The sequence below is a fragment of the Zootoca vivipara genome, chromosome 2 (genome assembly GCF_963506605.1).
Source record: "Zootoca vivipara chromosome 2, rZooViv1.1, whole genome shotgun sequence".
NCBI classification, from domain to species: domain Eukaryota; kingdom Metazoa; phylum Chordata; class Lepidosauria; order Squamata; family Lacertidae; genus Zootoca; species Zootoca vivipara.
Genome location: NC_083277.1, coordinates 7,072,242 through 7,098,423, shown reverse-complemented (window position 1 = coordinate 7,098,423; position 26,182 = coordinate 7,072,242). Strand labels below are relative to the sequence as shown.

At 46.5% G+C, this 26,182-nt stretch overlaps 1 protein-coding gene across 1 annotated transcript; it reads right to left on the bottom strand.

The window, feature by feature from the left end:
* Positions 1-902: 902 nt before the first annotated feature.
* On the bottom strand, positions 903-24,351 carry LOC118080212 (uncharacterized). The gene is made up of 9 exons (XM_060270893.1): positions 24,324-24,351; positions 21,251-22,042; positions 19,865-19,991; positions 18,315-19,133; positions 13,228-13,433; positions 9,554-10,411; positions 6,239-6,377; positions 3,697-3,960; positions 903-2,325 (listed from the first exon to the last, which is right to left on the bottom strand). Exons 1-9 carry the CDS (start codon positions 24,336-24,338, stop codon positions 1,298-1,300), a joined length of 4,248 nt encoding a protein of 1,415 aa, XP_060126876.1. The 5' UTR covers positions 24,339-24,351; the 3' UTR covers positions 903-1,297.
* Positions 24,352-26,182: the final 1,831 nt, after the last annotated feature.

Sequence of the window (26,182 nt, the reverse complement as noted above, 5' to 3'; positions counted from 1 at the left end):
TGTGCATGTACGAGCGGCAAAACCCAGAAGTAACCTGTTCCAGTACTTCTGGGTTGCTGCGGGACATAATGCTAAAAGACGGAACATGAAGCGGACGTAACACAAGGTATGACTGTACTCTATTCCAATCTTAAAAAGGGAAAGCTTAATGCTGGTGGTCAACAAAAAAAGGTTTAAAGACTCTCTTAAGGCAAATCTTTTAAAACGTAGTATAAACACCGACAACTGGGAAACACTGGCCTGCAAGCGCTTCAGTTGGAGAACAGCCTTTACCAAAGGTGTTGTGGGTTTTGAAGACGCTCAAACTCAGGACGAAAGAGAGAAACGTGCTAAGAGGAAGGCATGCTTTGCGAACCATCACCGTGATCGGCTCCCACCCGGAAACCTACGTCCCCACTGTGGAAGGACATGTGGATCCAGAAATGGCCTCTACAGTCACTTCTGGACTCACAGTTAAAACCATATACATGAAAGGCAATCTTAGCTACAAGTGATCGCCAAAGAATCACCTTCTCATCCAACTATAAACCATAGAGACACTTACCCAACCCAGCCTTTTTACTGTATGTGCAGAGCCCTCCTTGCACCTTACCTGGACTGGTTTTTCATTCTAACAGTCATTGTTAGCTTCCTCCTAAACTGGTTCTTACCAGTTGTGTGGTCAGGCCTCACTCTTGTGTAGCGACTCTGGCCTCCGATAATGTGTTTTACAGAATTTCTACTTCAACAACTGAAGCAGAGTTGATAGACCACTGGCAGTCTGCAGGCCACCATTTGAGAGCCCCTGGTTTAAACTGTATATGTGTATATGTGTGTGTGATATATAACATAATCAATATACATCACTCAAGAAGCTTTTCCAAAACAATTCCAAAAGCTTTATGAAATCTCCCCCCCCCATTTGCAGCAAATGTAAACAATAAGCAACGAACCACAGTTCTGCTTAAAAACCTGGAAGAAATGTTTATTTCGATGTAGTTTGCATAATGTTGACAAAAAGAAATATATATCTAGGAAAAACTGCCCACCAAAATTACTAACCTTCCGTTTACATTTTAACTGACTGATAGAGAAACAATGGACTATTGAACTATTGCCATCCCCCTTCAATTTTGTCCACTGTCACTCATATGGATTTCCAGGACTTATAACTTGGTCTCCAGACAGACATCTAGACATTTATGCAGCTTGTGTGTGTGAATATCTAATAAGATGGTAGCTGGATTTCTTCATGTGTAGAAAGTTTAATTTCTATGGTTTCCCCTATATGTATACATCAAAGCATTAATGCAACAATTTACTTATGCAGTTTTCCCACTGTATGAATTCTCTGATGTGAAATAAGATTTGTGTTTTTGCTATAGCTCTTTCCACAATCAGAACACTTATACGGTTTCTCCCCTGTGTGGATTCTCTTGTGTGCCGTGAGGCTTGAGCTCTGACTGAAGCTCTTTGCGCACACAAAGCATTTATAGGGCTTCTCCCCTGTATGGATTCGCATGTGCTTAATAAGCGTTGAGTGATTGCAGAAGCTCTTACTACAATCTGAGCATTTGAACGGTTTCTCCCCTGTATGAATTCTCTGATGGGAGGTAAGGTTTGAATTCCAAGTGAAGCTCTTCCCACACTCTAGACATTTGTATGGTTTCTCCCCTGTGTGGATTCTCTGATGCAAAGTAAGGTTGGTGTTCTTGCTAAAGTTTTTCCCACACTCCAAGCATTTATAGGGTTTCTCCCCTGTGTGAATTCTTTGGTGCGAGGTTAGGTGCCCACCCTGGCTAAAGCTCTTGCCGCACACAAAGCATTTGTATGGTTTCTCTCCTCTGTGAATTCTCTTATGCTTAATAAGATCTGACTGACTAGAAAACCTCTTGCTACAGTCTGGGCAGCCATAGGGCTTCTCCCCTGTGTGGATTCTTTGATGAGAAGTAAGGTTGGTACTCCGTGTGAAGCACTTTCCACACACGAAGCATTTGTAAGGTTTCTGCTCTTCACAGAGCATTTGAAATTCTGGAATGTTTCCGCCCTCAGTGAAGCTCTTCCCAAACACTAAGATCTGATCTGGTTTCTCTTCTGTGTGTATTCTCCAACAAATATCAAGGCCCTTGACTCTCCTGTTTTCTGCCAGTTCTTGTTGATCTGGGATGTCATAACAGTTCCCATCCTGATAAGGAACGGATTGGTGTTTATTTTCCCCTGTGTGGTTGTCTTCCTCCATCTGTGGTCCATCTCGATTCCAAAAGATCTCCTTCAACTCTTCATGCCCATCTCTTCTGGACAATAGCCCAGGTAATTCTCGTTCTTCCTCATTCTCCCCCACATCATCTGCAAGAATAAAGACAGAACCCAAAAAAGATATCAAGGGGGGAAAGGCTTGGGACCTTCCACGAGACACTCCCATCATCTGTGCAAAAGTCTGTGGGGGACTTTTTGTCTGTGAACAAATATTACTGAATGCAACCTTGGGGGTGGCTTGGACAGTGGGAAGGAAAGATTCCCATTTCCCCCCCATAGTAATAAATTGGTAGTGAACAGGGCTTTTTGGGTACTGGTGCCCTACATTCTGGGGCACTAAGTGGCTCAGATTTCCCCCACACCCCTTTCTCTTTTTTAAAAAAAAAATATTGTTTTGTTTTTCAAATTACAGTTTTACTATCACAAATCCAACATACAACATAAAGACAATGATTCTATAGAATCTCCTGGACTTCCCTCCTCCCCTTTGCGGGTCCTATTGTTAATCATTTCCTCCTGCATCTTTTATACTAATCCAAATCTTTTACATCTGCAGTATATCCAAAATTCACCATTAAACTACTAGTGTTATTTTCCAATCCTACTAACAATTTCCACTGTTTACAGTCGTACCTCAGCTCCCAAACGCTTTGGGAGTCGAACATTCCGGCTCCAGAACGATCAAAAACTGGAAGTGAGTGTTCCGGTTTTCGAACGTTCTTTTGGAAGCCAGATGTATGACAGGGCTTCTGTGGCTTCCAATTGGCTACAGGAGCTTGCTGCAGCCAATCAGAAGCCATGCTTTGGAAATTGAACATTTCTGAAGTCGAATGGACTTCCAGAACGGATTCTGTTCGACTTCTGAGGTACGACTGTACAGTGGTTTTTAAGATAAATTGTAAATGTTCCCCATTCTTTATTAAACTTTTGGTCTTCCTGATTTCTGATCCTTCCGTTCATTTTTGCCATTTTGGCATAATCCATCAACTCAAATCTGCCATTCTTCTCTGGTCGGGACTTTATCTTCTTTCCATCACCCCCACACCCCTTTCTCAATTAATCATAAAGCTGTGGTGGTTGCTTCCCCTCCCCGCTCCCCAACGTTTTCAATGTTTTGTTTGATTTTTATCATCTCCGGCTGCCTGTTTATCACCGGGTGTGGTGTCATTTTTATTAATCCATTTGCTCATTTGATAGTGGCATTATTTATTTAATGTGTGCAAATCATGGAGAATAAACCTATTGATTGGTACTGGCCCTGATGGCTGCAATCTACCTCCACTGTCGGAATCAGTCTTTCCCCTGAATCCCAGTTGCTTGCAATCGCAAGTGGGGAGACTGTCGCTGCTGCATTCAGGCCCTGGCTTGGGAGCTTCCCACTGCGGCCTCCAGTGGGCCACTCTAGGAAGAGGGAGTCAGTGGAGTTTTGTCTGCTTTTGCCACAAGGGTTCTGTATCTTACCGGCATCAATCTCTATTTGGATCATGGGTTCACTGGGGACCTGGGGACCTTCCCCACAGGAAGTGGGTAGTTCTGCTTCCTGTGCTGGGTGGATTTCCTGACAGCACCTCATTCTTCCCCGACTTGCCGAGGAACTATTGAGCTCGTGACACGGAGAAAGACTCTCCTCTTCTTTCCATGCTGAAGTCCCACGTGGCGCCAGCGTGTCAGAATCTTCGGGCAAATATTTCTCCTCCTCATCTGCGACCATCCATCCTTTGCCTGCTGAAGACAAAAAGTGGGAATCCCAAACAATTCCATACCTGTATTAGAGGAAACAGGGCTACAAAAGACAACCAAGCTACTTGGTTTAGAGAAAAGAAAAAGGCAACATGACCAAGTGTATAATTAAGCAGTGTGCGGAGAAAGTGGGCAGATGAAAGCTTTCCCCTCTCTCGTAACTCAGGAACTCAGGAACATCGAATGAAGCTGGATTTTGGAAGATTCAGAAGAGTGGTGAAGATGGTTAAACTCTTCTCCCTTGCAAAGCACATAAGACTTGAAGGAGGAAGTTGGAAGAGTGACGCTCTTTCCCACTTCCTCTTTCAGCTCTATGTGCTTTTAAAGCTTCAAAGTCATTCTGTTGGAACGGAATTTGAAACATACATTTCTTTAAACAAACAACACAAAAGAAGCCACGGGTATGCAATAGCTTGAGAGGCTATACCTTGGGCTGCAAGGTGGGCACTTAAACCAGATTCAGTAATCCTAACTGAACTCAAAAACAGAATTCTAAAACCCTACCATGTCAAGGGAAACTGATCAGAACATTAACATTTACGTTATGTTTAACCAAATATGTTCATAAGCAAGAGGGAGTTCTTGACCGTGTTCCTCCTTACCTAAAATCGAACCAAACTGTTACAAAATCATTCTCCTTACTCTGGCCCCGGAAACTCTGAATTTGCCTGACAGTTTCTCCAAAAAGAGCAACATCCCAAACTTCCGTATTCTGTTTCCCGTCTGTCAGGAGCTGGCAGGTTGCCAGCTTAGATAAACAGCACGCAGTGGTGATAATTACAAGAAGATTTGCCTCCAGCAGGAAACACGAAAATGTCCACCCCTTGGACACCTCTCTTTGACCTTAGGTTCTTCTGCAAGCCCTTGGGCTTTCAGGGTCAGCTCCCACCCCTTCCTCTGCCGAAGATTTTCCCCTCTCCTGAGAGGTGACTAATGGCCGCTCTCCAGAGGGTTGGTCCATGTCCAGCCTGCTCTCACTGTCCTGATAAGGTACGTTCTCTCCTCCTTCTGGAAAGGGGGGTGCGACGGATCCCGTCCACCTAATGCTAAAAAGGTGTGATGGTTGCCCCTCTTACTCTATTATTAAAAGAGCACCTAAGGAACCCATCTTCTCTCTCACTTACCGTGTTTCTCCGAAAATAAGACACCATCTTACCTATATTTATTTTTCCTTTAAAAAAACCACTATGGCTTATTTTCAGGGGATGTCTTATTTTTTTTATTAAGTATGGTACAATTTAACCAAGGTTAAACTGCCTATCACTATGGCTTCTTTTCGAGGTATAGCTTATATTCCTTGAATTCTTAAAAATCCTGCTATGGCTTATTTTATGGCTACGTCTTATTTTCGGAAAAACAGGGTACTAAAGGAACTCCTAGGAAATCCTGAGGCAAAATCCACCTCCCTATTTCCCTGGGTCATTTACAAACCCCTCTTCAATCTTGGTTTTACTAGTAAGCAGAGTTTGCTTCCAACACACGTGGCCAGGTATCTTATGAAAACTCGAGATTGTTTGTGCGACTAATCCCTTTGTCCCCAGTGAAGAGATTCCCTCAGCTTGAAATCCCTCACTCTTAAAAGCTTGCCTATCCGCTTAGGCAACTTAGTGACACCCCAGGTCATCCACCTTCAGCCTATACCATGTTCCTCAAGGACACAAACTATCAACGCCACTCTTGAGGGAAGTTTTGTCCTTTCAAGAGCCTCCACCTATGCTGTTTTCGATACCGTGCTGGAAATAAGAAAGATGATTTCTCCTTGGCACATAACTGATTGAAGTTTATTAACTTAAATTCATAATGGTTGCTTTAAAGATGCATGCGTGTACAAGCTTCATTACTGTCATATGTTATTGGTATCAAACACGTAATATGGAACTTGCTTATTCCTCATCTAAACCCTGCACTACCCTGTCCCTGCAACCACCCACGCTCCCACTCCCTTGCGCTCTCCTCCCTCCTTTTAAGCTCCAAGGAGACCCGCCTCCATTGGAATGTCCAGTCCATCAGGCTGGATGTGGGTTTAACCCTTGCAAAACCAGGCTGAATTAAAATATTTTAAAACTATGTCAATTCGTTACAGGGGGCTCTAGCACACTGCTTTCGGCTAGCTGGGAGAAAAGCACGTCTCTCTCCCCCCCCCCTCTGACTGACTGCCCCCCCCAAACTCGGACTGCTCCTCTGGACTGTGTGTGGGAAGCTATGTCCACCACACTGTCTGATCTTGAGCCCAGCACAATGGCAGGCCATCCACCACACTTACCCAACGGGCAGGGATCCCCATCGTAGTGGCTGCCGTCTTCCTGCTTGGTTTCCACGTTGGCCGGCCTCTGCACAGCATCAGGAGGAGTTTGGTCAACCTCAGGCGAACCCACTTCCTCCTTGTCCTCCTCAAATAATACCTGCAACAGCAGAGAGGGGCCTGTTCACCTTTTTCAGCCAAAGGACCACGGCAGCCTAACAAGGGTCACATGCCGTTTGCGGGCAAGGACAGAGGCAAAAGTGTCAGGAGCGAGGACATACCTAGTAGGGCTATTTTCTACGAACACTAGGGTGATGACTTTTTCATTTTTTTTCCCTCAAAAATTATTTCCTGTAGCACAAATGGATGAACTTTTGCCTATTAATGACTAAAATGAGGTATATTCCATTGAAATATTTAAAAGGGTTACGCACAAACCGTTTTTAATTTTTTTGTATGCCGTTTTAAAGGTAAAGGGACCCCTGACCATTAGGTCCAGTCGTGACCGACTCTGGGGTTGCGCGCTCATCTCGCATTATTGGCCGAGGGAGCCGGCGTATAGCTTCCAGGTCATGTGGCCAGCATGACAAAGCCACTTCTGGAAAACCAGAGCAGCACATGGAAACGCCGTTTACCTTCCCGCTGTAGCGGTTCCTATTTATCTACTTGCATTTTGACGTGCTTTCGAACTGCTAGGTTGGCAGCACCACCTGGGTCCCTATGCCGTTTTACCATTTCATAAAATTGTATTAACAATTCTATATATATTTCGTATCAAATCTGGACACACCACATTCCACAATGGGGAGTGTTCTTAGCAACATAGGGTATACAAAAGTCACACCTGCGCAAGGTAAAAGCCTCTTTTTGGGACCTCAGAACTCAGCCAGCAGACCCTGCCGGGCATGCTGGGAAAAGAACCTACAGAAGAGGTAGCAAAACATCGCCCTCTAGCGGCGTCTATACTGTTACTGCAGCTAAAAAAAGCTTCCTTGCGTGTTTGATGACACTATATAATGTTGTATATAGGTGACTCTAAAGCTTGGGTTCAATTTTATATCTGCTTACAGTGACTTCAAAAATGGTCAAAAAACTGATAGATAAATTTTTTTAAAGCATTTTGTGCGTGAGGTTTTTTTTTAATCAAATCTCTTTGAAAGTAAGATTTTATCTAATCTAATGAAAGCACATCAAATTATGATACAGGGAAATGAGGTTGTAAAAAAAGTCATCACCCTAACGCACACAAACACACCTGTCAGAACCATTATTGCCGGCAAGAATGTTACTCGCCCCAAAATGGAAAGAAGCAGAAGTCCCAGCAAAGGGTGAATTGATACAAAAACTTATGGAATATGCAGAAATGGCGAAACTTACCAGAAGAATAAGAAATCAAGATAGCAAACTTTTTAAAATAAAAGAATGTAAATGGTTTGATTAATATTTACAGACAAATTGTAAACAGATAAAAACACTGGCAGGATTACTGTAATAACCTGCAGCTACATAAGAGTATATAGTTAAAGAAGTTAAATAAATGAGTAAGTTAATTTGGATATGCAGAAGATAATAAAAATAAATTCAAGGAACTGCAGAAAGAGGGGGAAGGAAGTCAAGTTTTAAAATGTTAAAATAACTGTAAAACTAGTGAAATGTATATACCTGAAAAGTATAAATAATATTTTTTAAAAACTATTATTGTCAGGGGGCGCCCCTGGCTACAGCATCTCAAAATTTCAGTAGCGCTCTGTGTGCTGCCCAAATCCCCCCTCCTCAACCTCTTGCTTTCCATTGGACGTCATAGTTGTGGTGCCCAGCGTGGTCAAAGGGGATAGGCTCTCCAAATCCACCATTGCTGCCTGCTTTCAGGCCTGTTCTGAAAACTTGCTCCGTTTCCAGATAGGCCTTTCACAATATGAATTTTCTCTTTTTTAAACCAAGTAGCACAGGTGGTTGAAATCGCGCAAGTTAAATCCTAGCAAGGCAGAGCGCTCAAACCACAGTTTATTCCGGGAGTGAGGAACCTTCCCGATGCTGCTGGACGACAATCCCCCATCAGCACCAGCAAGCGTGGTCAACAGTGATGAGAGTCGTAGATTAACAACATCTGGAAAGCCAGAGGTTCCCCACACCTGGTTTGGTGTAACTTGCCAACCAGAGTTTTATCAAAACAACATCAAACCTTTGGTTATGTAAAACATACTCAATACCTACATGAGACGTAACCAGCTGTAAATATATCATTTACTGTATCATATTATAGATTTTAACAGAAATAAGTCGTAAAATTCAGCGGAAAAGCAGAAGACCCAGTAAATCAGTTCATATTCTAATCAGTTCATGGATCAGGTCCAAACATGTCCACAGAATCCTTTCACAAAGTTTGCAGCTACTACTATGCCACAGATCCACGATGTTGTTACATCATATGCGCTTGTACTACTGATGAAGCCCAGGATGGCGAAACAAGGTTGTTGTTGTTGTTTAGTCGTTTAGTCGTGTCCGACTCTTCGTGACCCCATGGACCATAGCACGCCAGGCACTCCTGTCTTGCACTGCCTCCCACAGTTTAGTCAAACTCATGTTCGTAGCTTCGAGAACACTGCCCAACCATCTCTTCCTCTGTCGTCCCCTTTTCCTTGTGCCTTCCATCTTTCCCAGCATCAGGGTCTTTTCCAGGGAGTCTTCTCTTCTCATGAGGTGGCCAAAGTATTGGAGCCTCAGCTTCAGGATCTGTCCTTCCAGTGAGCACTCGGGGCTGATTTCCTTCAGAATGGAGAGGTTTGATCTTCTTGCAGTCCATGGGACTCTCAAGAGTCTCCTCCAGCACCATAACAAGGTTAATATTCCGGAAATCCTTGTCAGACTTTGTGAAAGGATTCTGTGGAACTATAGCAACTCTTCATGTGGATTGCTTGGACTGTATGAACAGATGCAGGTGGAATAGATACTAGCACATGTTTGGACCTGATCCATGAACTGATTAGAGTATAGACTGATTTTTACTGGGTCTTCCGCTTTTTCCGCTGAATTTTATGACTTATTTCTGTTAAAATCTATAATATGATACAGTGGTACCTCAGCTTGCGTACCCGATCCGTTCTGGGGTGCCGTTCGCACCCCGAAAAGTCCACAACCTGAGCGGCGCTTTCACGCATGCGCGAAAGCACGATAGATCGCTTTTGTGCATGCGCGCGCAGCGGAACCCGGAAATAAAGACTTTTGGGTCCGCTGCATTCGCAACCTGGAAAAATGCAACCCGCAGCAGATGCAACCCAAGGTATGACTGTACAGTGAATAATAGACTTACAACCAGAGTTTTATGGCAGCTCTCACCTGGTTATCCAGTCTCTCAGCTTCTCGTTGCCTCAGCAAGAACTCCTCGGCCAGGGCCACTGCCTGGGAGCAGGTTTCCGGGCTGTGCTCCCTCACCCAGCTCTGGATCTCAGGCGGCAGGACGGTTAGGAATTGCTCCAGGATCAGCAGCTCCAGGATCTGCTCCTTGGTGTGCCTCTCCACCTTCAGCCATTGGCGGCAGAGCTCTTGGAGCTGCCCGCAAACCCCTCTCGGCCCCTCAGCCTCCTGGTAGCGGAAGCAGCGGAAGTGCTGGCGCCACCTCTCCCTAGTGAGGGCGTCCCATCGCAGGATGATGGCCTTCACTTTCCCATAATTCTCATTGTCTCCGGCCTCCAGGCTGCTGAAGGCCAGCTCGGCTTCCCCGCTGAGGGCTGGCAACAGACGGACCGTCCACTCAGCCTTGGGCCACCGGCAGGCTTCGGCCACTCGCTCGAAGGAGGCCAGGAAGGCCTGGGCATCGTCCCAGGGGCTGGGCTCCTCTGGCAACTGGGGGACCCCCCATTCCGAGTGAGGGGACTCTATCGTCTTCAAAAACTCCTGCCACTGGGCTTCCCAGGACTGGGCCAAACCATCTTCCGGCTCCTCCTTCACCTGGCCCAGAGTCGCTCTCCGGCACGATCCCCCACAATGCACTGCTTCAGGGGTATCGCTTTCTCCCTTGAAGCCCATCCTGGGCTTGCGGCTTACATTGTCCTGGAGGATGCGAGTGGATTTCCCGGGGCTTTCCTTTTGCGTACTGCCGTCGGGAACATCTTTTTCCATTTCCATCCCGGGACAAACTCCTGGAAAACTCCAGAATAAACTACCGTGATTGAGGTGGGTGCGTTGAGCTTCTGTCTGTCTGAGGGAGGGGGGAAACAGGCAGGTGAGATAAACCTTTCCAAACTCTTTCCTTGTTGGCATCTCTTTCCCCAGGTAGAGGGCCTTCTCGGTAGTGGCACCCGCCCTGTGGAACACCTTCCCGCCAGATGTCAAGGAAATAAACAACTACCTGACTTTTAGAAGACATCCGAAGGCAGCCCTGTTTAGGGAAGCTTTTGATGTTTGATGTTTTATTGTGCTTTTAATTCTGTTGAGAGCGCCCAGAGTGGCTGGGGAAACGCAGCCAGATGGGCGGGATATAAATTATTATTATTATTATTATTATTATCATCATCATCATCCCCACTGAATATTCTGGCTGTGTGGGATGGATATACAAAGTATATGCATATAAGCACCCCCCCTCACGGTGTAGCAGGGGCCCAAAGGGGCCCAATTAAGGTGATAATGTAAATCCCTATAAATCCTGGAATATGCTTATATTAGTGAATTATGGTAACCTGTTGCTTTAAAGAAACTGATGATTCAGCAAGAAGCCGTCCCTACTGGGATAGAAGGTCAGCTAATACGTAAATCACAAAGGAGCAATTCATGAACTAGAACATAAATTGTTACATCCACACGTAACACAGGTTCCCATACATGCAAACTAACAATAAGTAACAGATCACGGTAAGAATCAAAGTTTAGTTAGCAACGCTTATTGCACATGCGTATTAGATTAGGTAATGACGTACATATTAAATATGAAATGAGATGATGAATATTAAATATAAAATGATGTAATGATTTATGTGATTGGTTAAATTGAAATCCTTTGTCTGAAATGTTATAAATACCCCTGCCCAACCTTTGGGCGGGGTTGCAGTTTTGCAAAAAGATTTGACTATAACCTTATTGCTTTGCAATAAACAAAACGGACTCCCAACTCCTCGTCTCCGAGTTTTATTGGCTAACTCAGAAGATAAGCCATTTTTTGGCTTAGAACAACGGCAGACACAAGCCCATTGCATTGCCCTGGGTGGGACCAACTGCCATGTAACTCCTCCCCTCTCCGGAACATTCTACCTGGTTATTAGGGAACCAGAATGTTTTTCCTTCCTTCCACATTGCCAGGGATCAAAACTGCATACAAAGAAGATGCTTTTCCACTCATCCACCTTAAGATTTGAGCCTCACGCAAATTCCCAGAGTTCCCCAGAAAGAGGAGCCGATTGCTAAACCACTCTGGGAATGGTCTGTCAAGGGGAACAGGGGACCCCCTATTTTCAACTTCTTCAACAAAGGTTCCCAGGATTCTTTTGGAGAAGCCACAACAGTTGAAAGTTGTATTAAGGGCGCTTTGAGTGCAAGGTACAGGTGCACAGACATTTGCACGCACTTCAAACCTTAAAAGTTTAAGAGAGCCTCGCCTTCTCCTGTTGACAGCCACCTCAAGCTTCTCTCTCTTAGGCTGCAGTCGCACGACATATCTTCTGCTTTCCTGACATTTCCCTGTTAATTTTGACATTACAGTTGAGCATTCACACAACATGAAAGCCACATCTGGGAATATAGTGCCATCTGGGAATATAGTTCCAGGTTGCGAATATAGTGCAAGCTTCACACTAATTTCTGTTACAGTAGAACCTCGGTTTTTGAACGTAATCCGTTCCGGAAGACCGTTCAACTTCCAAAACGTTCGAAAACCGAAAACCAAAGGGCTGTTGCCAATTTCAATTGGGGGGGTGGATGGGAGAGAGAAACGTGCCTCGGAAGCCATTCGAGTTCTGAAAAACATTTGAAAACCGGAACACTTACTTCCAGGTTTTCGGTGTTCGGGAGCCAAAACATTCGGCAACAGAGTCATTTGAGAACTGAGGTTTGATTGTATTTGCTTCCGGGGGCGGGGGGCTGTTTGCAAATGATACAGAAATGAGTGCTAAACTTGCATATCCTCCAACATTTCTCCGATGAAAATAGGGACGTCCTCTTCAATAATAATAATAATAATAATAATAGAAATAATATTAATAATAATATGTAATAATAATAATATGTAATAATAATAATGTTATTATTTATTCCCTGCCCATCTCTGGGCAGCTTCCAACATATATAAAAACATAATAAAACAGTAAACATTTAAAAAACCTTCTGTTTGAACCCAGACCAATGGCTTTGAGTTACAAGAAAGGAATAACTTTCTGACGATAAGAGCTGTTTGACTGTGGAAGGGTCTCCCTCAGGAGGTGGTGGTCTTTCCTTCCTTGGAGGTTATTCAGCAGAGGTTGGAGGGCCATCTGTCAGGGATACTTGAGCTGAGATTCCTACATGGCAGTGGGTTGGACTAGATGACCCTCGGGATCCCTCCTAACTCTATGATTCTATGATCTCTGTATCCCTGCCAAGCAGATCCTAGACATGGAAGTGATCTCTATTACACAGAGAGAGAGAGGAATGACAACTTGGTCCCGTGACCATGAGTACCCGGAGCCTTTGGGTACCCAGCCCCCTCATGGGGAATTTTGTGGGTGCTTTGGCACCCAGGAAGTTGGCACCTATGCGCGCGCGCGCACACACACACACACACACACACACACTTAAGAGGAAGCGCTCTCTGGAAGCCAGTTTTGGAAAATTGCATTAAATTGCATGCATTTGGCAATGACGTGCAATAATTTGGGAACTCAATAAAAACAATTGGCTAAAAAGGAAGGAAGGAAGGAAGGAAGGAAGGAAGGAAGGAAGGAAGGAAGGAAGGAAGGAAGGAAGGAAGGAAGGAAGGAAGGAAGGAAGGAAGGAAGGAAGGAAGGAAGGAAGGAAGGAAGGAAGTGCGGAAGTGCTCTCACCTTCTGATTCGGCTTGGTGTTTGAAGAGATGCCCGTCCCCAATCTTCCCTGTTCCTGCGTCCGTTCAGACGTGCATCTCCCCCCGTGACGCCACGTGCGCCCCAAGAGCACCCGCCGGCCCCAAGAAAACTGCATGCATTCAATGGAAGCACGCAAGGAGCTTAGCTCTTCATGGGAACATTTGGATTGGATCTCCTGCTGGCTCTCTCATTCCCTCTCCCAGCTGCTGTTGCAATGATCTTGCTGGCCCAGATCCAATTCCACAAGGGGAGGTTTGGATCCACACATAAACACACACACACTTTTCTTTCTCTCTCTCTCTGATCCCCGATTCTAGGTGGGTATATTATTTTAATTTTTGTGTGCAACGGGCTCCATCTGCCTTCTTAGCATTGACTGGGGGGGGGGGGAGAAAGCTCCTCCTCTTTCTGCACAGAACTGACGAGAGGAGAGTCAGACTCACGCCCGGCTGGACTTTTCTGGGCAAAGGGGAATTCTGGGAGTTGTAGTCTTTCGCTGTCGGAGCTGCAATTCCCGGAGAGCCTTTCCGATCTCTCCAAGAGGAGGGGTCAATCCTCACACTATCCTTATGCTGCAATCCTGCAGCAGCCGCCAGTCAAGGTTGAATCCAATGCTCAGAATAAACCCAAAGCACAGTGATGGACTCTCCTTCCTTGGAGGTTTTTAGGCAGAGAATAGATGGCCTCCTGGCATGGAGGCTTTAGTTGAGATTCCTGCATTGCAGGGGGTTGGACTAGATGACCCTCAGGGGTTCCCTCCTGGGGGCACAAGAGCCAACTCCCCTTCCAAAGTGACTGAACAATCAACCCTTCTTCACAGAGAACTGGGAATAGTAGCAGCATCTCATAGACACCCCCCCCCCCCGTGAGATATAACATTATTCAAAAAGTGAACTCCTGTTCACGTGAAGGAAGCCTAAAAGGCCATTAACTTGGTCTAACTCGTTCTTGAATAGTCCCCCTTTAAAATCAAATGACCCCCCCTGTGGGAGGAGGGTGCCCCACGTTGGGAACCACATCCTAGAAGTGTCTCAGCACCCTTAACAAACTACAGGTGAAACTCGGAAAATTAGAATATTGTCGAAAAGTGCATTTATTTCAGTAATGCAACTTAAAAGGTAAAACCAATATATGAGATAGATGCATGACATGCAAAGCAAGATATGTCAAGCCTTCATTTGTTGTAATTATTTGTCGTTAGGCGGGTCACTTATAAGTGGAATGTAATTAATGGAATGTAATAGCGATGTTTATTTTTGTATTATTGTAACTTTTTGTTTTATTACTGTGGGATTTCCAAAATAAAGCATTTGTAAAAATTAAAAGAAAAATAAAAAACAGTAAGTTGCATTACTGAAATAAATGCACTTTTCGACGGTATTCTAATTTTCTGAGTTTCACCTCTTACATCTCCCAGAATACTTCAGGCAAAGTCATGAATGTTCAAAGTACTGTAGTACGATACAGACTCCCTTTGGAGGTGGTGGACTCTCCTTCCTTGGGGGATTTGAATCAGAGGTTGGAAGGACATCTGTCATGTTTGATGAAGTTTAGATTTCTGCATTGCGGGGGGAGGTCCCTTCCAACTCTACGATTCTATGAATCTTGTTCCAAACCACAAACTGGGCGAATGAAAACTGGCCGGTTTCTGTTGCTTCCTGTATGCTTCTTTGTGACCCAAAATGTTTAGTTGTGATTCCTGTCTTTGCAGTGGGTTGGACTAGATGACCCTGGGGAGGTCCCTTCCACCTCTACAACTCTCCGATTCTAGGGCAAATGCTTGGACCTTCGCGGACTGAAGGCACTTAGAGACCGTCCCACATTTGTGAGTCCTGGAAGACTTGGTCTTGGTTTATCTGTCTGGCTAATAATAATAATAATAATAATAATAATAAATTATTATTTATACCCCGCCCATCTGGCCGGGTCCCCGTCCCCCCGTCACTTTGGGCGGCTTCCAACACACATTAAAATACATTAAAATATCACAGATTAAAAACTTCCCTAAACAGGGCTGCCTTTAGGTATTTTCTAAATGTCAGGTAGTTGTTTCTCTCTCTGACCTCTGATGGGAGGGTGTTCCACAGGGCGGGTGCCACTACTGAGAAGGCCCTCTGCCTAAAAAGGTAAAGGTACCCCTGACCATTAGGTCCAGTCGCGGACAACTCTGGGGTTGCGGCGCTCATCTTGCTTTACTGGCCGAGGGAGCTGCCGTACAGCTTCCGTGGTCATGTGGCCAGCATGACTAAGCCGCTTCTGGCGAACCAGAGCAGCGCACTGAAACGCCGTTTACCTTCCCGCCGGAGCGGTACCTATTTATCTACTTGCACTTTGACGTGCTTTTGAACTGCTAGTTTGGCAGGAGCTGGCAACGGAAGCTCACCCTGTCGCGGGGATTCAAACTGCCAACCTTCCGATCGGCAAGCCCTAGGCTCTGTGGTTTAGACCACAGCGCCACCTGCGTCCCGTCTGGCTTAGTTGCTGACAAATTTCAGTATTGATGCATATTTTCTGCCGCTTTGTGTTTTGGCTTAATCAGCAAAAGCTCCGCTTGCTATATTAGAACGTTAAGAGCAGCTCAAGGTGGATCAGTCTACTGGCCTGTTCTCTAGCATCCTGTTCTCAGTACTTCACGCAGCACATGATTAAACAATGGAACTCCCTGCCACTTGAGGCAGTGATGGTCACCAACTTGGATAGCTTTAAAAGAGGATTGGACAAATCCACAGAGGAGAAGGCTGGCAATAGCTACCAGACATGATAGCTATGTTGTACTACTACTACTACTACTACTAATAATAATAATAATAATAATAATAATTTATTATTTATACCCCGCCCATCTGGCCGGGCTTCCCCTGCCACTCTGGGCGGCTTCCAACAAACATTAAAATACATCAAATATCATAGATTAAAAACTTCCCTAAACAAGGCTGCCTTTAGGTATTTTCTAAATGTCAGGTAGTACAGTAGTTTATCTCTCTGACCTCTGATGGGAGGGTGTTCCACAGGGTGGGCGCCACTACCGAGAAGACCCTGTAGCTTTGCTTCTCGCAGTGAGGGAACCGCCAGAAGGCCCTTGGCGCTGGATTTCAGTGTCCAGGCAGAATGATGGGGGTGGAGACGCTCCAGGTATACTGGACCGAGGCCGTTCAGGGCTTTAATGGTCAGCACCAACACTTTGAATTGTGCTCGGAAACGTACTGGGAAACGTACTTCCTCTGTCGGAGGCAGTATACCTCTGAATACCACTAGCTGGAACCACAGGAGGGGGAAAGTGTCCTCTTGTGCTCAGATCCTGCTTGTGGATTTCCAACAGGCACCTGGTCAGCCACTGTGAGATAAGGATGCTGAACTAGATGGGCTGGATCTAGCATGGTTCTTACGATGTTCTTATATACAAGAGCTACACACACTGCTCCTTAAAAAACTTAGTAACTGTTTGGGTATGGCTGAATTGCCTGAGAACTTTCCACACTGTACAATACCCCAACAAAACATGGAACCAACCAGTTAACAGCAACAGTTTAAAAACCATTTAATCACTTTTTGCAAAAGAAATTTATTTATTGAAATGTTTATGGGGAAATGCATGCAGTACATAGTAATTCTCTGCCCATATACGTTCTTCTCTTGTGTTTTATCTTTTATTTCCCTTTCCCTCTTCCCTGTCCCACAATCAATATCCACCTGAGGTTATTTTTTATGTGAAAATCTCGTGTGTGTGTGTGTGTGCTCTTGACTCTGGACACACCACCTGTTTGTAAAGCTGATTCTAGCTAATAATCCAGGATGATGAGTTTAGGTTTCCTCAGTGGAAGCTTAAAGGCTGCAGACCTGTCTCTTGATTGCTAGGCATCTCCCTCTGGCTTTTGGAATGGGACACCCTTCAGAGCAAGGAAAATAAGAGGGGAACCAAGAAACAGCTGTAAGCTGCTTTGAATCTGAATACAGTTGTACCTTGGATCTTGAATGCCTTGGCTCCCGAACAAATCAGCTTCCGATCGATCAAAACCCAGAAGTGAGTGTTCCAGTTTTCGAGTGATTTTTGGAAGCCGAACATCCAAACAGCCCCACTGATCCCGCAAACGTTTGCCGGCTCTCATACTAGCTTCTTAGCAGGCTAGTTATAATAAAAACTTAAAAGTCCCACAGCCTAATAAGTATCATGGGCTTGTTTGCAAGGCTGACATGACCTGTGAATTCTGTCAGTTTCCATTTCTTGGTGCAGAAAGTATTGATCTGATGTGTCGAGATCTTTCCTGTTCTAATTCATTCAAGAGATTTCTGGAAGCTTCTGGAAGCTTCTCTGTATGAAAGAAGCTTCATGATTGTTTGGGTTATAATTATACCTTCAGAGAAGCTGAGTACAGCTGGCTTAAACTGGTTCTCTTATTTCTTTCTGTTAAGGTCATGCTGACTATAAATACAGGCCAGACGGTTCCTGGGTTTTACTTTCCATCTCTTTGTTCTAGTGTTCTGTTTCTGTAGGCTCTGGTGTTAAGGTTTAGTCTTATTATAAGTTTGTAAGTTTTATTTGTAAGCACTGAAACTGGATTTTTATGGACTGTGCCAATCCTGAATGTACTGGATTTGTGGCCATTATGCTCATTTGCCTTCAGTAGCAAGTTAACCTCTGCTGGATGAAGTACAATTGCCTCTGTTCTATTTTTTGGAGACTCTGCTTTGTGTTTAAGTTTTTTCCTTCTCCAGAAGAGGCGACAAATTCTGCCCCCATACCCACTACAGCAGGCATCCCCAAACTTTGGCCCTCCAGATGCTTTGGACTACAATTCCCATCATCCCTGACCACTGGTCCTGTTAGCTAGGGATCATGGGAGTTGTAGGCCAAAACGTCTGGAGGGCCGCAGTTTGGGGATGCCTGCACTACAGAGTGGTTAACAAAAAGGAGTTTATTTTTGGCCCCAGATTCATTTAAAGGATGCCTCTTCCTAAAACAGAAACTGCATAGCATCCCTCTGCCACGTTCTCTCGTCTTCCAAACAGAAAGCCCCCCAAAAGAAGCGTCCCACCCGTCCCGTGGCATAAAACAGGAGGGTCAGGTGCCACCCTTGCCTTCGCCATGTACGTTCTGATGCCTGGCGAGGTGTGCTTTGCGGATGAAGTCCCTCCCGCACTCGGCGCACTTGTAAGGCTTCACACCGGCGTGGATCCTCTTGTGGTTGATGAGCCCCGAGCCTGAGTGGAACCTGCTCCCGCACTGCGAGCACTTGTAGGGCTTCTCCCCCGTGTGGGTCCTCTCGTGGACGGTCAGCAGTGAGTTCCGGCTGAAGCACTTCCCGCAGGCGGGGCACTTGAAGGGCTTCTCCCCCGTGTGGCTCCTGCAGTGGACCAGCAGGTGGGAGCTCTGGCTGAAGGTCTTCCCGCAGAACGAGCACTTGTAGGGCTTCTCGCCCGCGTGGCTCCGCTGGTGGTAGATGAGGCCCTGGCGCGAGTGGAAGCTGCTCCCGCACTGGGTGCACTTGTACGGCTTCTCCACGTCGTGGGTCCTCTGGTGGAAGAGAAGGTGCGAGCTCTGGCCAAAGGTTTTCCCGCAGGTGGAGCACCTGTGGTAGGGCCTCTCTGGAGCGTTTTCGCCCGAGGCCTGTCCGAAGTCCTCCCTGGACACGACCCTCATCTTCTGCGTCTGGGGCAGCGGGCTTTCGCCAAGGATCTTTCCGTTTGCCGCGGGGGAAACGGACTCCACCGATCTGTTGCGGATGTGGTTTCCCTGCTGGGTTTTGGGTCTGAGCTCCTTCGGAGCAGTTTGCCCCTGCTCAGGACCCCGGGGGCTGCAATCAACGGACCTCCTTTGGGATGCCCGGTGCAACTCAACTGGCGTGGGCCTTGCCTGAAGATTGTTGTGCTCGTTCGTCTGCCTGTAATCTGTTGGAATCGAAAGAAAGACTTAGAATATAAGATTAGCCTGAGGGATCAAGCCAGTGAACCTGTCAAAGAGCGAGTCGGCAGTAAATTGCACCACTCAAAGTTGGAGTTAACTGTTTGTTTGTGTTTTTTGACAAAGTAATAGTCATAAATAAGTAAGAATAACAATGGGCACCCCACCCCTGAGACCATTCCATTGTAACTATCCAGCCTCCCAAAATGTCAACTCCTCTTGCGGACGGTTTGACCCCTTTCCGTTTTAACAGTACAAATTCTACAAACACCTTCCATATCTCCTCAAAATCATTTCTCCTGCATATTCCCCATCTTACCTTAATGGCACATGTTAATTTATTGGTAATAGCTATATCCCACACTTCTTTATACCATTCTTCCATTTTGTATTCTGCTCGCTCCTTCCACTTCCTAGCTACAATAATTCGTGCAGCTGTCAATAAATTTGTGAGCAAGTCCTTCACGGCCTGGGAATCTTCCACCCCCCTTGTAAATTTATAACAATGCTACCTCTGGAATTTGGGTGACCTTTAACCCAGTGATTTCTGTTACCTCTGTTATTTCTGTTAACTTTATTAGTGTCATGTGACATCTAATGAGCCCAGCAGCTCATCGCTGGTAGGTTCTTTAGATGTGATTCCTGCACTGCAGGGGGTTGGACTAGATGACCCCTTGGGATCCCTTCTGACTCTACAATTCTGTGATTCTGTGCTTACCCAGCAGGCTGTGACCACAGTCATTCTCCTCCTTTGCTTCTCTGCGTGGCTGCGTCTGGCCTGGAAGCACAGAGGTTCGCTCCATTCCTAAGAAACCAACAGCACCCTTCTCGCCCGGCAGAGGCTCCTGAAACAAGAAACATGAATCCGTTTTAGCCAAAGGTCTGCAAATTCCTGGCTGGACCTAACTCGCAATGCTTTAGTGACAATAAGGACACAGCAACAGCCTGCTGGATCAGGCCAATGGCCCATCTAGTCCAGCATCCTGTTTGGGCTGGGTGTTCATCAGTATGCGGATGATACCCAGCTCTACCTCTCTTTTAAATCAGAACCAGTGAAGCCGGTGAAGGTCCTGTGTGAGTGTCTGGAGGCGGTTGGAGGATGGATGGCGACTAACAGATTGAGGTTGAATCCAGACAAGACAGAAGTACTGTTTTCGGGGGACACGGGACGGGCAGGTGTGGAGGACTCCCTGGTCCTGAATGGGGTAACTGTGCCCCTGAAGGACCAGGTGCGCAGCCTGGGCGTCATTTTGGACTCACAGCTGTCCATGGAGGCGCAAGTCAATTCTGTGTCCAGGGCAGCTGCCTACCAGCTCCATCTGGTACGCAGGTTGAGACCCTCCCTGCCCGCAGACTGTCTCGCCAGAGTGGTGCATGCTCTGGTTATCTCCCGCTTGGACTACTGCAATGCGCTCTATGTGGGGCTACCTTTGAAGGTGACCCGGAAACTGCAACTAATTCAGAATGCGGCAACAAGACTGGTGACTGGGAGCAGCCGCCGAGACCACATAACACTGGTCCTAAATGACCTACATTGGCTCCCAGTACGTTTCCGAGCACAATTCAAAGTGTTGGTGCTGACCTTTAAAGCCCTAAACTGCCTCGGCCCAGTATACCTGAAGGAGCGTCTCTACCTCCATCATTCTGCCCGGAAACTGAGGTCCACCTCCGAGGGCCTTCTGGTGGTTCCCTCCCTGCAAGAAGTGAGGTTACAGGGAAGTGGGCAGAGCGCCTTCTCAGTAGCAGCACCTGCCCTGTGGAACGCCCTCCTATCAGATGTCAAGGAAATAAAAAACTACCTGACTTTTAGAAGACATCTGAAGGCATCCCTGTTTAAGGAACTTTTTAATGTTTAATTGTGCTTTTAATAATCTGTTGGGAGCTGCTCAGAGATGCTGGGGGGACCTGGCCAGATGGGCGGGGTATAAGTAATAAATTATTATTATATTATTATTTCTCACCCCAGCCAGACAATAAACACTCAAGGAGGGTCTGAAGCAGAGCTGGTTAGGGGTGTAGCCTGGGAAGTGTCCTGAGGGGGGCTGGGATATGCATTTGGCCCACAGTACCTGAGGTTCCTCCCACCTGGATTAGACCTCCTCACCTTCTGCTGTTCCCATCTCTCTGTCTCCTTCTGCCTCCATAGAAAATCCTCCGCCAGGGCCACTGCCTGGGAACAGCTGTCCGGGCCGCATTCCCTGACCCAGCTCTGGATCTCTGATGGCAGGATTGTCAGGAACTGCTCCAGGATCAGCAGCTCCAGGATCTGCTCCTTGGTGTGCCTCTCCACCTTCAGCCAGCGGTGGCAGAGCTCCTGGAGGTGGCTGTAGGCCCCTCTCGGCCCCTCGGCCTCCTGGTAGCAGAAGCGCCGGAAGTGCTGGCGCTGCTTCTCCCTGCTGATGGCGTCCCCGCGCAAGATGGCCGCCTTCACTTTCCCATAATCCTCTCTGTCTCTGGCCTCCAAGCTGCCAAAAGCCCATTTGGCCTGTCCACTGAGGGCCGGCAGGAGTCGAGCCACCCACCCCTCTTTGGGCCACTGGCAGGCTTTGGCCACTTGCTCAAAGGAGGCGAAGAAGGCCTTGGTGTTGTCCCAGGGGGTGGGCTCCTCTGGGATCCCCCACCCCAAGTCAGGAGACTCCACTTCCTTCAGGAACTGCTGCCACTGGGCTTCCCAGCACTGAAGGATCCCTTCCCTTGGCTCCTGTTTCACCTTTTGCTGCGAATGTGGCATCCTTCTTGGGTATTTCTGGGTAACATGAGGGTTTTCCCCAGATCCCTCTGACCCTTCCACCAGTCTGAGGCCTAGCGGGTCTTCCATCTGCAGGCTGGTGGCAATGCCTCCACAGGACACTGACAGTCTCCGAATATTTCCGTAGGTGCCCAGGAAAGGGGATTTCTTCTCCAGAGTGTGGGGGAGAGGAAGAAAGGAACACAAATAAACATTTGCTTCAATATCATCAGCAAACAATTTATGCCAGCTTATTTTCTTTCTTATCTTTCTTATTCATTTATTTACTTCATTTGCAGTGGTACCTCGGGTTACAGACACTTTAGGTTACAGACTCTGCTAACCCAGAAATAGTACCTCGGGTTAAGAACTTTGCTTCAGGATGAGAACAGAAATCGTGCGGCCGCGGCGGTGCGGCGGCAGGAGGCCCCATTAGCTAAAGTGGTACCTCAGGTTAAGAACAGTTTCAGGTTAAGAACGGACCTCCAGAATGAATTAAGTTCTTAGCCAGAGGTACCATTGTATATCCCATCGTTTTCCTCCAATGAGATCAAGGTGGCATAGATGTTTTGCTCCTTCTTCATATAAGGTTTGTTAGGCTGAGAGGCAGGTGTAAAGGTAAAGGTAAAGGGACCCCTGACCATTAGGTCCAGTCGTGACCGACTCTGGGGTTGCGCGCTCATCTCGCATTATTGGCCGAGGGAGCCGGCGTATAGCTTCCAGGTCATGTGGCCAGCATGACAAAGCCGCTTCTGGCAAACCAGAGCAGCACATGGAAACGGCGTTTACCTTCCTGCTATAGCAGTTCCTATTTATCTACTTGCATTTTGATGTGCTTTCGAACTGCTAGGTTGGCAGGAGCTGGGACCAAGCAACGGGAGCTCACCCCGTCACAGGGATCCGAACCGCCGACCTTCTGATCAGCAAGCCCTAGGCTCAGTGGTTTAACCCACAGCGCCACCTGGGTCCCTTGAGAGGCAGGTGACTGGCCCTCAAAGTCACATAGTGGGCTTCACGGCCTATCGGGGGTTTGAACCCATGTCCCATCTCCTGGCCCAGCACTCTAACCACAAATGCCACACTGTGGCCACAGATTTATCCTCTCATTGAGAATGAGACCTGTGGGGTGAGGATCACATAAGCAAATGCCCCCGCCCCTGAGAGAGGATGGGGAGTCCCTGTATCACACAGAGCCTCATAGGTTAAAAATCCACACACCTCAATAACAAACAAAGCAAACACACATCTCAAATCCGCAACCTTTACATAAAAGAAGAAGAAATGCCATCACTACGGCTATTTTGGTTTATAATCTGAAGATGGAAGCTCCGGTCACTGAACGTGCCCCCAACACCAGATGGTGGCGACAGGGCTGCCATATTTCAAAAAGTGAAAATCCGGACACAAAAGCTGTTGAGCTTTTTCCATTTTCCTGGGCAGTTCAGCGATTTTACGCCCGGACGTTGTTTACGAGGGCAGAATACCAGCTATGTCCGGGAAATTCAAGGCATATGGCAGCCCAGTGAATGCAGGAATATCAGAAACGGCTCTCTACAGTCAGACCCACCCAGCCAAGTACAGTGGTACCTCTGGTTAAGAACTTAATTCATTCCGGAGGTCCGTTCTTAACCTGAAACTGTTCTTAACCTGAAGCACCACTTTAGCTAATGGGGCCTCCCGCTGCCACCGTGCCGCCGGAGCACAATTTCTGTTCTCATCCTGAAGCAAAGTTCTTTACCTGAGGTACTATTTCTGGGATAGCGGAGTCTGTAACCTGAAGCGTTTGTAACCTGAAGCGTTTGTAACCCGAGGTACCACTGTACTCTGTAAAATCATGGGCAAAGTCATTTCAGGCAGGGAACATTTCCAACCCTACCTGGAGGTGCCAAAGACATAGACAGACAAACAGACACATGATAGATGATAGATAGTACAGTATATCTGCATTGATATACTGCCCTCTCATAAAATAATCATGGCTGTGTACAGCAAGATTGCAAATGTAGCGGGAGATTGAACCCAGGAACTTCTGCATGCAAAGCCCCCCCCCCTTTTGCTGCAAATCACTCTGAGCATATCCCCTTCACATCTTACCCTTCGGTGGGCGACCTGGAGATTGTGCCTGGGGTATTATGTAAAGCTAGTCATACATCAGGGAGGAGGTGGAGGCTAGAACCCTGGGTTGCTAGCTTTCTAGGTGCAAGGCATTATGGACCACTAGGAAGCATTCCATCGTGCAAGACCCACGTCAGTCAATCAGCAGGAGACGGTGTCTCAGAAACGCCTGGGCTTCACCACCTCTCACCTGTTGCACCTCCCTCTGCAGGTGCGATTCCTCCCCCCCCTCCCCACTTTGATCTGGTCTGCTCTCCTTCTCTTCCCAGAATCGGGCTTCTCATTCAGGAGCTCCAGCCCCAACAACAAAACGAAGAGATTGTGTAATAATAACCTCGCCTAAATGCATAGCCCCACAGCAAAAAAAGAGTCAGTTTCCGGGGGGACGGGAAAAAAGAATGGAACAGGAAAAGGGGGTTTCCAGTGTTTACATCCTGGGTTATGTTTTTACCACTTCCATTTCCTTCTTTCTAGGAAGCTGAAGGGTCCTCCAAGGAACTCTCTCGTTTTAACTCCTCCATAGGCAGTGGGGAAATCCCCTTTTTGCACACAGGGACAGCGTTTCCTCTGGCACCTTAATTGTACAGTATAGCTTTCATCATAGGCTGAAGAAGCACCTTTTTACACCTGAGATATAAGCGTTTTTATTATTATTATTATTTTAAAGAACCCACCATTTTCTTTTGATTGCAAACTCTTTTTCTCTTATAATTAATATTGTGTTCTTGCATTGCTGTGTTTCCTCCCTTTGTGGTGAAGCATGGCTAAGGGTTGGAATCTAATAATATTTTTTTTTAAAGATAATGATACTTTTTGTTAGGACCAATAAAATGGTTTTTTCTGAGTAGTGAGCAAGTTTTCATATTCCACAAATCTTCCCTTGATTGAAGAAAGAGGATGGAGAAAGGTTCTTTTCCTCCTCTCTCCTAATGTGAGAACCTGTGGAAATCGAAGGAAGCTGAACATTGGAAGATTCGAGATAGGCAAAAGTAAAAGTCTTATTTCCAGGACAGCAGAGCAAAACTGATTATGGAACTCTCTGCCACAGGAGGCAAAAGAAAACGCTTCTTCACACAGCGCAAGAAGCCAGGGATGTCCACCAACATGGCTTTAAAATATTGGTCCTGGAGGTTGAGGCTATCAATGGCTACTAGCCATGGTCAAGAAGCCGAAATGCTTCTCAATACATTTCTAGGAGCTTCAGGAGGGGGAGAAAATGGTTCTGTTCTCGGATCCTACTCGCATGTTCCCCATGGGCACTGTTGTAAAATTTAAATTGCACACATAGGAAAATGCCTTGAGAGAAACGATACTTTATTTTAGCACACAGAACAATCCCAAAAAGCCATTTTGGGTCATTTCAAAATGACCTCAAATATTCATTTGCAGTTGGGGGAAGGAGATGGGGAGAGCTTCCCCATTGCCTTTTCACTTGCAAATCCCGCTAAGTTTCTGTTAAACTGTCAAGAGGTGTTAGTTTGTAAGAATTTAGAAACTAAAGTATTTAACATCTTGCCCAGGGAATGCATTTTCAGATATCCAGGCAGACAGGAGCGAAGTCTCATGCTCAAATTTCTATGGGAGATGTATGATGTTTTTGGGGTGGTCTTGGGCTAAGGGGTGGGCAATTTCAAAAGTCTCTATTTATTTGTTCAGGGTCTCTCCTACTTCCTTGCAAGGAGGGGAGGGAACTCTGTTGCAATAGAAAAAGAAAGATCAGCCTTGCTTTTCACTGCCTCCTGCCTCCTCCATCCATTGGATTTAGGCGACTCAGAGTCCCTTGGGGAGTTGGGCAGCAAAAGCCAAACCTCAATTTTTTACATCAGCACAGCCACTGTGAGAACAGGGTGGGCACTTCTTATGTTCTTAAAAACAGGGTATTAAAAGCTTTCTGAACAGGGCACACTTAAACAGAGTCAGATCCATCTATCTCAGTATTGCTCAAGACCAGGCATCCCCAAACTGCGGCCCTCCAGATGTTTTGGCCTACAACTCCCATGATCCCTATTGTTAGGGAATTTTACGGGGGGGGGGGCAACCAAACGAGGACTAGTTTGGACCCTAGAGTAGACCCCAGAGGGACCCCGCCAGGCTAGGCCCCATCTCCACAACCCATGGGAATGAGCCCGGTTGAAATAAAGGCTTCTCTCCATTCCCGCTTCCCTCTTCTTCGTATAACCCTTTCTATATGAT